General features: G+C 35.9%; 1 protein-coding gene, 1 long non-coding RNA gene and 1 pseudogene across 2 annotated transcripts; 2 read left to right on the top strand and 1 right to left on the bottom strand.

The window, feature by feature from the left end:
- Positions 1 to 3,430: 3,430 nt before the first annotated feature.
- Positions 3,431 to 4,385, top strand: LOC109340416 (annotated as a pseudogene).
- Positions 4,386 to 5,174: 789 nt separating this feature from the next.
- Positions 5,175 to 5,499, top strand: LOC109340419. The gene is made up of 2 exons (XR_002106792.1): positions 5,175 to 5,267; positions 5,302 to 5,499. It is a non-coding gene; the product is annotated as an uncharacterized LOC109340419 (long non-coding RNA).
- Positions 5,268 to 7,392, bottom strand: LOC109340418 (40S ribosomal protein S9-2-like). Its single transcript, XM_019578108.1, has 3 exons — positions 7,267 to 7,392; positions 6,730 to 7,111; positions 5,268 to 5,699 (listed from the first exon to the last, which is right to left on the bottom strand). The coding sequence occupies exons 1-3, from the start codon at positions 7,292 to 7,294 to the stop codon at positions 5,516 to 5,518; spliced, it is 594 nt and encodes a 197-aa protein (XP_019433653.1). The 5' UTR covers positions 7,295 to 7,392; the 3' UTR covers positions 5,268 to 5,515.
- Between the last annotated feature and the right edge of the window lie 6,456 nt (positions 7,393 to 13,848).

Below are 13,848 nucleotides of genomic sequence, written 5' to 3'. Positions count from 1 at the left end.
AGCCCCAATCCCCTTACTGGAAGCATCAGTCTCCAACACAAACGTCTTGGCAAAGTCAGGTACGACCAACATCGGTAAACTGACCATGGTTGCCTTTAGCATCTGAAAAGCGGTAGTGGCTTTCTCGGTCCAGACCAAGTTATCCTTTTTCAAGAAATTTATGAGGGGCTTGGAAATTTGACCATACCCTTGCACAAATTGATGGTAGTACCTAGTCAGACCCAAAAATCCCCTTAAACTCTTTAAATTGTTGGGCATAGGCCAAGAACTCATGGTAGCCACCTTGGATTCATTCGCCGCCACCCCTAAATGAGAGATAATGCGGCCCAATTATTATAAATTGAGTCTAGCAAAACTACACTTCTTCTTGTTAACTTTCAACGAATTTGCGCGTAATGCTATCAAAACCTCCCTCAAATGCCTCTCATGAGACTCTTCATCCCGACTGTAAACTAATATGTCATCGAAGAAGACTAAAGCAAATTTTCGCAAGTATGGCTATAATACCTCATTCATGAACGCCTGGAAGGTTGAAGGAGCATTCGTGAGTCCAAAAGGCATCACAACAATTTCATAATAGCCTTCATGGGTTCGGAAAGCAATCTTTACTATATCTTTGCTTCTCATCTGAATCTGATGATACCCTGACTTCGAATCTAGTTTGGTCAATATGGTGGCCCCTCTGATCTCATCCAACAATTCCTCAATAATAGAGATTGGGAACTTGTTGGGTATAGTTACCTTATTTAGGGCTCGATAATCCACACAGAACCTCCACCCGCCATCCTTCTTCTTCACTAAAATCATGGGACTGGAATAAGAACTGATGATATGTTGGATAACCCCCAATCCCAACATTTCACGTACCAAACCCTCTATCTCTGTCTTCTGGTAGTGCGGATACTTGTAGGGCCTAATATTAGGTACAGCGGCCCCCTCAATCAAATGTATTGCATGATCATGCCTTCTGACAGGCGGAAGGCCCATATGGTCGGTGGATAACTCCTCAAAGTCCTTGAGAAATTGCAACACTCTGACTGAATTGCTCTCAACCACTTCCCCCTTCTAACTCGATGATTTACATTGCATGAGTAACCCTTCGCCCTCAGCTTGGAGTACCTGCAATAATACCACCTCCAAATCTTGTATCTGGAAGGACAATTGTGCACATTTCCCTTTACACCTCACTTTATAGTCGTCTTCTACCTCCACCATGTAAGAAGGAGTATCTTATACCGCCAGACACAACTCTCTCACCATCTCATTGGCTATGAAGTTATGATAAGCCCACAATCAATGAGAACAACAACAGCTCTTCCCATCAATACCTCTTCCACCTTCCAAGATCGGGTGGTAGTGAAGTCGGACATGGAACACAAGGATAACCGCAAATCTTGGATCGGGTTCACGGCCTCTTCCCCTACTCCCTCTTCCTCTTCCTCCATAATAAGCTTTTGGAATTGCCTATTTTTGCATCGGTGGTCTCTAGTATAAGGCTCATCGCATCTAAAACATAGCCTCTTGTCACGCCTGTCTCTAACCTCAGCATTGGTTAAATGCTTGAATTCACCTCCTAGTGGTCGTATACCTTCACTAACTGTTTTCAGACCGAAATTTATGACCGTGTTACTTCCCCAAAACTGTCATGCTTTACATCCCACACTGTTTTTGATTCCACGGTTACAGTTCTAGAGTAAGGGTTACTTTGCTGACTACCTCCACTTCGGCTTGCATAACCATACGAACCCTTCTTACTCAATATTACATTCTTTTGCTCAATCAATAGCACCTTTTGTATAATTTACGACAAGGAATGTAATTCAAACAATTTTACCTCAGCCTGAAGCTCCTCTTTCAATCCGTTCAAAAATATGCCTCTAGCAAACTCTTGATCAATAGTTCTCAAAGCTCCAACGTACTTCTCAAATTCCTCCACAAACTCTTCCACGGAACTGGTTTGCTTCAGGGACAGTAACTGCTCAAACGGATTCTGAATCATAGATGGTTGAAATCTTCAGACCACCGTGATTTTGAATCATTCCCAACTCGGCCTCAGGTTGCACTTCTCCCACCAATGGTACCAACTCAAAGCCTTCCCTTCAAGTGTCGTAACAGTGGCCTGCATTTTCTCACTTTCCGAAAGCTCCTTCACTTGGAAGTATCTTTCCAACCAATGAGTCTAACCAAACGCATCGTCGCTGGAAAAGATCGGAATTTCCAATTTTCTCCATTTTTCCCGCCGAAATTGGCTTTTATCTCCACGGAACTCATCTCATCCGCGATTAACTCCTCCGCGCCGGAATTGGCCTTCATCGCCATAGAGTTCATCCCCTCTGCAGTCAGCTCTGCCGCCGTAAGGCACACTACCGGTGTCGTCACTGTGAGCAGTTTCGTCGACGAAGCGGCAACGTTCCAGTTTCGCCATCATCTCAGCCATTTGTTCTTCGTGTTTCTTGATCAAAGCTTTTGCGAATTCCAACCTCATTTGCCTCTCTTCACGTTCTTGTTCCCACTCTTCTCTGGATCATGACATGCTTCGCATCTTCATGAATCAACAGCAAAATCGCAGCGGTTTTCAGGGCACTAGAATCGGTGCTCTGATACCAGTGACAACACCAGTACATAATACACAAGAAAGAATGAACATTCGTAAGCAAATCAATTCGAAATCAATTGAGTTCCGAATACTAATACCTCTTTTATTGAATGCAAGAATTGGAGAAGATTACAATGAATGAAGAACCATAATTGATTCCCCGAATCAATTCACCTCACTACAAGATATTTCCAAAACTAACTACAATAACCTCCACTACTCATATTTATACTATTCTTCTCCCCAAAAGCTTCAGTAGTTACAACACTGCCTTGGGAACTTATTCCCTAACCTACCACGAGTTGCCACGTGGTTTAGTTGTTCCCTCTCCTGCACCTTATCATTCTATCTTCTTCTTTTTTGTGTCTCCAATAGTTGTTTATGCTTGAAACTGAAGTTTGTTTAATTGATGTCTATCTTTCTGTGAAAATGTTGATTTAAACATCATATTCAAAACCTTCACAAATCATACCCTTAGGTAGTGTGGGGAAAGCTGATATACAAGTGTAAATGTCTAGGTATTGGGGGTAGGGGGTATACAAATACAAGTATATTACTATGAAAATTGCAAATGTCTACATGTGTAGTAGAATTTCCAAGTTGAGTGAGGACAAAACCATCAAATGTTGAGATGTCCCTGTTTAGAGTCCCCTTCTTTATAATCATTGCAGTATTGATCTGTGTGGTTGCTAATAAGTGCAGACATTTTCAAACTCAAACACTATATCAAACATAGTTCAAACTCAGCTTTATTTGTTTTTCTTCTTTTTGTTAGCTTGAAGCGCACTTTTATCGTAATGAATTAACTATTGAATGTTCTACTCTTGCATTATGATGTCTTTTTCACATGAGAACTCTCATTCATTGTCCCTATATCTATCTTTTTCTCTCCATAAAATTCCAAATAAAGGATTACCGTGCCCTAGGGAACTCCTAGTTGAGGAGCACCATAGCAATTATGGTGAGCCTTGGGCAGGTGGAAGAGATGTGTTTGAATTTCTTGCTCGATCCGCTCAACTCAGACCTGACTCACAGGTCCTGGAGATAGGTTGTGGCACTCTTCGGGTTGGTTTGCATTTCATTCGCTATTTAAATCCTGAACACTTTCACTGTGTTGAAAGGGATGAGCTCTCTTTAATGGCTGCACTTAGGTATGAGCTTCCTGCCTAAGGCCTCTTAAACAAACAACCTTTGATAGTTAAGGGGGATGACATGGATTTCAATAAGTTTGGTTCTGGCATAATGTATGATTTGATTTATGCTAGTGCTTTATTTCTTCATATGCCTAATAAACTCGTGTGGACTGGACTGGAAAGATTGGCATCGGAATTAAAACCTTACGATGGACGAATCTTCGTATCGCATAATATAAAGTTTTGTTCACAGTTGGGAAGAGAGGAATGCACAAAGAGGCTTATGAGCTTGGGGCTTGAATATATTGCAAATAAGACACATAATAGTCTGCTTTTCAATCATTATGAGATATGGTTTGAGCTTAGACGGGTAAAGGCTTAATATCTATATTGATTTTAGAACAAAGAATGAGGAAGAGTTGTGAATCACTCCAAGGCGCCATATATGTTTTTGCACATCCCAATAAATCTTCAGCAACTCAACGGTATTCTTGTTTGGAGTCCATAGAGGTGGCAGTTTTTCTACTTGGTGGTTCATTCCATAATTCTGTACCCTTCTGATGCTTCTAAGGGGAGGAGGATGGGTAATTTTTATTTGAGGAATCTGACCTAACAAAGGCATGGAGATTTAGTTATTTTTTGAGGTCTGAAATAAAAATGATAGCTTAATATTGTTTCAATGTAGATTCTGATTTGTATTTAGAAGTTTGCAACTGATTGCAAACATGAATTGTTACACGGGATGTTGTGCTAACCTTAAATACTTGTCTATTTTTTAAGATGTATATGTTGTAAGAAAAGCATTTTGCTTAATCTACCAAAATTCCGTCCATTGACTTATGGGGAGAGGAGAACACATCGTATCATCCCATATACTATCATTTATGATTGATCAGAAAAATGTTTAAGAGAGACCAAGAACTTGTTTTATATCTCGTAGGTATACTTATAAAAACAAGACGATATAGATGAAGATTCAGGTTCAAGTTTTACCTACTGTAGATTGTAAACTGTCATTTTGTATATTCATATTCTCTAGATTTCCTTAGGTCCTGTTTTGGATGAAGAATTTTTCAAAACTCGAAGGAACTTAAAAGGACATGATTTAGTTGAATTTACAAAGATTATCTGTTTGTATTGTTTATTTCTATCGAGCATTCTCTCAACACATAAGATGAAGTACACAAATCACTATAACCTGCAAAATATGGAACACAATGATTTGACCATACAATTGATTGTCTTGTTGGATCAATTTTTTCAAATACAGTTGAATGAAACTTTGTTGATTGTATTAAACTCTAAGCCCAGGTTATCCAAAATACAGCCATGGAGTATGTTCCTAAGGATCAAACATTAACAGTTGGAAAATAATCACCAATGATAAAATTTAGCCTTAAATATTACTTGAAACATTAATCTTCGAGCTACAGGAAGAGCTTTGGGAAGCCATGGAATTGAAGCATTAAAGGGAAAACCCATTTGCTTCCATGGTTAAACAAGGTTCAAAACAACATATCTCAAGCAAAATATCTTATGTTCAATAAACATATCTCAAGCAAAACATCTTAGGTTCAAAACAAAATATCTCAAGCAAAATATCTTCTCAAACAAGAACCAAGAATGGAAAAAAAGTATCAACTTAATAATGAAAAACTAGGAACAAAAACAAGATGGCACAAGATCGAAAAGCAAATCAGATGATTTGCACTTTGAACAGCCATTTAAGGTGAAATTTCATGGGTCAAAAGGACCAACTGAGGCACTAACCAAAGACATCGATAGTTTAATCCTCATCCTCCTCATCTCCATCTCCACCAGAAGCCTTCTTAGCAGCAGCCTTTTGGTTCCTTCTCTTCACTCGTCCAGGACGTCCACCACCAAGGGGGCTTGTAAGTGAAAAGTCAATATGCTTCTGTGAATCAATCCTCACCAAGAAAGATGGAATGTTCACCACCTGCCTACCAACCCTGCCAACCCAAAAATGACATAAAAAACAACTCAATCCAAAACAATATATCATTAGGACAAAGAAAATGAAAGCCCTCTTATGTTTTCTCCAAAATGCAAATATGGAAGATGGAAGACACTAAATGGAACTGGAACTTCATCTTGAACAACATAAAATTCATAGCAGAATTTTTTTTAACAGTTGCTACAGATTTGCAAGCCATGAAAGTAGGAACAATTGTTCAAAATCATAGACGGGCTGATGAAGAAAAGAAAGTAGCTAATGAATTTTGACTAAAAGATCACAAAGGGTAACAACAACACGGTAACTCACATTTTCTCCCTAGAGAATTTTATGGTCTATGTCGCTCACTAAGATAGTATCAAACACAGCACAGTTAGATAGGTGTAATGGCATAAAAACAGATTCCAACAGAATGTGCTAGAAAGGTAGTTTCCATATAAAGCTTGAAATCACAAATTCACAATCAACTTAAGTGCTACAATAATTTATTAAAAGGTAAAACATCATTTTAGTCTCTAATATTGACGCCATTGATCAATTTAGTCCTTGAGATTGCAAAAACATCAATTTGGCCTACAATAATTTATTCAAAGGTAAAACATCAGTTTAGTCCCTAATATTAACGCCATTGATCAATTTAGTTCTTCAGATTGCAAAAATGTCAACTTGGTCCGGGTAGAAATATTTTTAATAGTTTCTTGCTAGGGACTAAATTGACTGACTGTGTGGAAATTCGGGACCAGATTCATGTTTTTTGTAATCTCAGGGACCAAATTGATAAATAATATCAATCTTAGGCACCATATTGATGTTATAGTATTATACTCTTAAGTATGTTCGCAGTGACACATTAGTCTATATCAAGTACCATAATCATGTAATATCCCCTATAGTGGTATCCATGTTACAACCGTGCTACCTAGGTTGTTTGTTGCTACACATTAAACAAAAATGTAAAACATACTCAAATCAAGCGCACAACACATAATCAGATTAAAAATCTATCAAATTTGAAAAACATAAACCTTATATGCCTCTGTCTGATGAGCACCCTAGCATGATGAATAGACTTAGCCATGCCAGACTTAAAAACAAGTGTTTGAAGGCGACGCTCGAGGAAATTCTCGACAGTAAGAGCCAACACATAATCAAGCTTATTCTGTGTCTCATCAAGAAGCCCGTAACGGAACATTCTCCTCAAAAGAGCTTCACCCTCGAAAATCCTACGTGGATTCTTCTCATCAAGGGTCAAAAGGTTCCTAGCATTGTTACGGATTCTACTGAGGGCGTACTGTACCCTCCACAACTCCCTCTTGCACCGGAGCCCGTACTCTCCGACCAGCTTCAACTCTGCATCTAACCGTTCCTTTTCGTACGGACGGCGAGGTTTCTTGAATGTTTTCCCATCTTTTCATTAAAATAAACAAAAAAACAAATTAAGCACCGCTTAAACATTGTGTGAAATGATTTGATTTCATGTGTTGAAAACTTCGCAGGAATAAAACATTATAAGATTAGGATTAGGATTAGAACAAAATTGTGTAGATCTGTGAGATACTTACATTTGCGAAAATAAGAAACGTGAACCATAGCTCTGGAGCTTTCGCTTTACTCTGATTTTTGCTCTTGCGGCTATAGGTTATCGAGAACTTTTTTGGTTTGTTTCTTCCCTTTTTAAAAGTACCCGAAACCCTAATTTACTGAACCCGGTTTGGTCTGTAAAACTGTTCTGAACCGGGTCGGACCTACCATATGCTTAAAAGTAAACTTTTATGTTATGAGTGTAATAAAGAGATATCATTGGTTTAAACGGTGTCATATACATTATCTTGAACCAATAAGGATATTATTTTTTACTTATTAAAATTTTCTTTTATTTATGAGACAGTATGTGGTTAGCTCAAAATAGGAAATAAGACAACATCAAAGACAAATGGTTAATCCGAGTAATAAGGTTTAGGACTTTAGGGTTAATATGGAATGTAATTTATATATATTTTTAATGTAAAGATTTATACAAAGTTATTATATTATTTATCATTTATTTGGATTACATTTTTTTAAAAGTCAATGATGATTAATTTAAATGTTCATGATAGTGTGACTAAGTATAAAACTCATACATAATAAGTGCATACATTTTCTTAAAGATTTATGTGAAAAAATGTATGTACAGGAGGTGTATGACTTTTGTACAGTGTTATTGTATCATCTACCGTTCATATTTAATCATTATTAACTCTTCAACAAGGCAATCTAAACGAATTGTAGATGATGTATTACATATGTATAAATATTTTTACTAACAGTGTACAAATATTACAATCATGATTTACATACAATCACTACATGATTAATTATCCACATATATTACCTATATTTAAAAATTCAATAATGATCAAATATGAAAGATGTAGCAATAATGTAATAAACTATTATATTGTTGATACATATATCTTTTTTGAACAAATCAATCATGCAAACTCAAGGTGAGAAAAACTTAAAATGATACATGTTTAAATTTACACGAATAATATTGTGCATAATATTAAAGTTAAAAGACAATATAATAATAAGGATTATTATTATTATATACAATAACCATTAGAATTTTTAGTAGTGTTGACTAAAGAAAGTTAATGTAACAATTTATAAATTTTTTGTCTTACAGAAATGAAAATTAATTGTTATGTTCATATTAAAGAGTGTGACTCACATTTCTTTGAGATATTTATAAAATACAATTTCATCCAAAAATTTGTATAATTGAAAATTTTATATACATAAAAATTGGAAACTTCATCCACAAACATGATAAGCTCTGATTGTCATACCAGATGCATCAGCAGTAACCTCAAAAGGAATGGAAAATTCAGGTAATGTTAAAACTGTTAAATTAGTCATAGCATTTTTAAGTTGGGTGAATGTTGCCTATGCTTCAAAAGTCCAAATTAGTGTTAGAGCTTTAAGTAACGGTCAATGGGCTAGCAATAGTGACATAATGTTGTACAAATCTTCTATAAAAACCTGTTAGCCCAAGGAATGCATGTAGGTTCATGAGAGATTTAGGAATAGGCCATGCCAAAATGTCCTTCACCTTCGTACAATCTGCTTGCTCGCCCTGCTTGAAATAATATGTCTTATATAATCCATTGAAGTAACTCCAAAATTACACTTAGAGAGTTTGACATAGAATTTATTTTCAAGTAGCAAGTGTAAAACTTGTTCTAAGTGAAGTAAATGGGTAGACCAGGAAGGACTATAAATAAGAATATCATTAAAGAAAACTAATGCATATTTGCGTATGAATGGTCTCACTAAGTCATTCATGGCAGCCTGAAAAGTTGAAGGAGCATTAGTAAGACCAAAAGGTATCACCAAAAACTCATAATGCCCATCAAAGATCCAAAAACCAGTTTTGGAATGTCTTCTTGTGCCAACCGAATTTGATGATAACCTGACCGTAAATCAATCTTTGAAAAGAATTGTGCACCCTTTAGTTCATCTAACAACTCATCAATGGTTGGAATAGGAAAATGATCCATAATAGTGATAGCATTAAGTGCTCGATAATCCACACAAAATCATCATGACCCATCCTTTTTATTGACCAAAAGAACGAAAGAAGAATATGGGTTGGTACTTGGACGAATGATGCATTCTTTGAGCATTTCAACAATCATTGAAGTCATGGCTTCCTTTTGAAAATGAAGATAACGGTAAGTTTTAATGTTAATAGGACTGGAGTCTATTTGTTAGTGAATATGGTGGTCATGGGATCGGTTTGGGGGAAAACCATGGGGAATGGAAAAAATGTGAGAGTAATGGTGGAGTAAATGGGCAAGATCAAGATGAAATATATTAATATTGGGGAAATCAATGGAAGCCAAAGAAGAATTTAATGGTAGAGGGGATTCATGTGTTTTAGGTCCAGTATGGAGCATGGTAATGGCGTGTAGGGTAGCAATAGAATCAATGTGTATCATAGGATTTAATTGGGGAAAAGTGGTTAGAGACAATGATGAGGAAACCATACTAGTAAGTGCAATGAGTTCTCCATTGTAGTAAAAGCACATAAAAGGAATTGTATAGTCTCATACAAATGGTCTCAATATTTGTAACCAGTGTACACCAAGAACTATGTCAACCCCTTGTATAGGTAGAAGATAGAGCGATACTTCGAAAGTATATTCTACAACTGTGTGTGGAACATTTATATATGCTAACACAATATAAATGCTCATCATTGCCTACCGTAACAGAAAAAGAAGGCAGTGGTTGAATAGATAATTGCAAGAAGTCAACCACTTTAGGTTGAATGATGTTATGTGAACTCCCTATGTCAACCAATACTGAAACAAAATGCCCTTGGATGCGAGCATAAAACCTGAGGGTCCTTGGTGATGGCTATCCAGAAACTGCTTGTAAGGAGAGATGAAATTGTTCAGTTTTTGGCTTGGTCTATGAAGTGTCAGAATTGATGAGGAATGGAGATGGTAGATGGGGTGGTGTATTAGTAAAACAGAAGAGATCATCAGTAGAGGATTCAACAATAGGTTCTGGTGATTCTTCATGAGTAAGCAACAACAAAAATTGTATATTCTTGCAATGGTGGCCACCATGGTATTTCTCATCTCAATCGAAACATAATCATTTGGCTCTATGATCATCCATCTTAGTTTGGTTCAGTAAACGATTTGGTTTTGTAATTTTGGTGTGGGAAGGCGGTGCGGTTAAGACCAGTGGTGGTTGAATTGCATTTGGTAATGATATGCGAGGTTGTGGTTGTGGTGCAGGGAGGATATGTGGTATGGTTCAAAATTGATTTGGGCGAGGAGCATAGGCTAAGGTTGTACGGGAGGCTGATAATTTGGTTTCCACCAATTTTGCCAAACCAATGCCTTCAGAAAGAGAATGAGGATGCAAAATGGCTAATTCATTTTGTATGTCAAGGCGCAAACCAGAAATAAAGCAATTCAATTTTGAATGAGGAAGCAAGCCAATGACACAATTACACAAACACTCAAAATCATGTTGATCTGCATAAACTAGTGTGGTTTTTTGCAACTTGAATAATGCTTATTGATTTTCATATGCAGATGGACCAAATCTAAGCTCTAAAGAACACACAAATTCCTCCCAAGTTGTAATCAAATGGTTTTTATACATCCTTTGGTACCAACCAAGTGCATCTTCATTCATATAGCAAGAAATTCTGGTGAGACGGCTTGGAGGAGTGATGCAATAATGATCGAAATATTGGTTGACTTGGAAGATCGATTCCATAGAATTAGATCTATCAAAGGGTTGGAGGGTAATTTTAGGGGGTTTAATTGTATTGACAATGGTTGGTGATGGGGGAGGAGAAGAGGATTATGGTTTAAGTTGTAAATTCTGGAAGTTTTGTAAATAGGATTCATGGCAAATATCTTTGTGAGTTGTGAATTCATGGAATGCACTAGTGAGGGTTGCAATTGATTCCTAGAGTTGTTGCAAATATTGTGAACATGTATTCATGGTGTCACTGATGAAAGCACCTTGGTGGTATTAATATTTATTCTAATTTGAGAAGGAATAAGACTCCTAAGAAAGAGAGGGAAGATTAGAATTTTTCTGATTAATAGTTTATTGATTCATTCAAGGTTCACAATTCAAATACCCATTACAAAGTAACTACCTTCCTAATATTTAGGAGAAAATGACAGTTCCCTCAACTCATTTTATTAACTACATAATACAAACTAAATATTACATTCACTTAAATTTATTTAACATAATTCTGATGATATGTAAGAGCATCGATAATTTACTTTGGTCTATATGAAGGTGTAGAGGGTCCATTGTCTTCTACCAAAGTCCCATTTGTACCAATGCATTTCCTAAGTTGTGTTGTTTCCAAATTACTTTTTACATTTATTTATTGAGAGCAAGTGTCATTCACTTATTCAAGTGAAAAAATGATAACATGAGAAAGTCATTAGGTCACAAGCTGATCAAGATTTAAATTTGAAATTCGAAAACCAACTATATATGGCTTGTTTTAATAGAGGGTATTGTATTCATGTGTGAACTTGAATCAAATTATACTCCAAAATTATTAGTTATCTATGTATATGAGAAATAGTGTTGTGAGAATTAGACCGTATTAGGTGGTTTGACTGGTTTAACCACTGACTGGATTTAAAAACGACTCTGGTTTGTAGTCTTAACCAAATGAGAGTTAGACTGCTTTGAACTGGGAAATTCCATTCTGATTGTGTTAAACCCGGTTAAACTGGAATAACCCGGGAAATAAACCAGATGATTTACTTAAATTTACAAAAATAGAACACTACTCTAATATTTTATTTTACTTCGGTCCATAAAAATATTGAGAGATGTTATATTAATATAATTATACATAATTATTAATTTTATAAAATATTACTTTATAAATAATTATATATTTATTGATAAAAATTATTAATTATATATGTAATCACCCGGTCCGACTGAATGGTTTAATCGTTTAATCTAATTAAACCTGATACAAGACATCTTTTGGTTTGATGTTCTACTCAGGTTTCATAACATAATAAGTCAAGTTGATTTTGATGGAGACATATGACTCAACCTATATTTATCTTTGTCAACCTTTGTTTTCAAAGGCATATTTAGGGTAATATGTTAAAGCAAATATATTATTATACATGTTTTTTTGTACTACTAAGAATATTCTCTCACATTTTGGTGAAGAACTAATCTCTTTTTGAGTGTGTGACTGTCTCTCCCAAAGTGTCACTTCCAACAATTGAATCTTTGACTTTTTTATCGTTCTGATATCTAGTGCTTACACTACTGAACTAAGGATGGGGATCTTTTGTCCCCTTTGTCCCAAACCCTATCTCGTCCAGTGATATTTTGGCACGTCATTTAAAAATCCACCTCATACTTAACACCTCAAAACACTATTAATTTCCCTTAAATGGTGTTATTATCCTTTCTTCTTTCTTGCATTCCCCTAAGCAGAACATATCCTTCTCTATGTGTGAATGAGTTCTACTATTTCATCTCATTGCAGAAGAGTGCTATGCGCGTGAGAGAGATAGAAGAATAGTTGGGTCCTTTGATTGTTGATGATATTGTTGCCATTGCTGCAAAGAAGATTGGAGGACATGTATTGGTGGTAAACAATATCTTGCATAAAGCTTTGTCTTTTCAGAAACAACTTTTGATTCTGGTCAAACAATTTCATGTTATCTCTTCTCAATAGTTATTCATTTTTGTTATTTATTTTTTAAACTCTCCTGATTTGGATGGAGTTAGTGGCTATATAGTAAAGAATTGCATATTAGGTGTTCGATGAAATGTCCCAAAAACTTTAACGGTTAGAAACACTTGCATTCTTTTTAATGAAAAGTAACGAATTGTTCGGCTCTCTGTGCATTATTTTCTACATGTGTATGTATGTTGGAAAGTCTTGAAGGGTCATAATTTCCTTAATATTAATTGTCCATTGGGATAATATACTGGTAATTTAAAGTATGGCTCTACAATGTAAAGTTGGACCTAAGGATTTTTTACCAAAATGCTACTCTTCAAGCAACATCTTCACATTGCTTCTTTAGGACCCATCTCACTGACCCAAAGACTACAAAAAATGATAAACATAATGATTCTTCACAAGGCGTGAACCAAGTGTCATCCCAACACTCTAACTTGCCAGTCAAATCAACCATTGATGTTAATACCAACTGAGATTACAAGAAAGGCACGAATAATCACTTAAATAAGCCTGTAATATCTATTGATGCAATAATTCTTTAGGCTCAAAATCCACTTGATGCACTTGATGTTGCTGTAGGAGATGTTGTCACACACTGTAACACCGTGAATTTTCTGTATATATTTTATTAATTATTTATTTTACCAACGATTAATTTTAGAAATTAATCTGTATTGATTTAGGCTAAATCGTAGTTGAGTGTTAGCTTTGTCTTATGAATTACTATCTTTTGGTAAAATTTAGTAATTTTCTGTGACGGAAAGTTTTTGAGCTGTTGTCGGACCCAAATTCGCCCGAATTCAGCCCAATAACGTGTTTTGAACCATGTGAAGTTTGAATCTTTTCACTTGTTTTTGGCTTGATTAACCATAGTCTTGGA

The sequence above is a fragment of the Lupinus angustifolius genome, unplaced genomic scaffold (assembly GCF_001865875.1).
Source record: "Lupinus angustifolius cultivar Tanjil unplaced genomic scaffold, LupAngTanjil_v1.0 Scaffold_168_30, whole genome shotgun sequence".
NCBI classification, from domain to species: Eukaryota; Viridiplantae; Streptophyta; class Magnoliopsida; order Fabales; family Fabaceae; genus Lupinus; species Lupinus angustifolius.
This window is presented reverse-complemented; position numbering and strand designations above follow the sequence as displayed.

Bases quoted from the DNA above. Each gene is read 5' to 3' on its own strand.
- LOC109340418 (XM_019578108.1), bottom strand. From the start codon at position 7,294: ATGGTTCACGTTTCTTATTTTCGCAAAT. The intron at 7,112-7,266 runs GTAAGTATCTCA...TTTAATGAAAAG, and splicing joins CGTTTCTTATTTTCGCAAAT to ATGGGAAAACATTCAAGAAA. The intron at 5,700-6,729 runs GTTTATGTTTTT...TTGGGTTGGCAG, and splicing joins ATCAGACAGAGGCATATAAG to GGTTGGTAGGCAGGTGGTGA.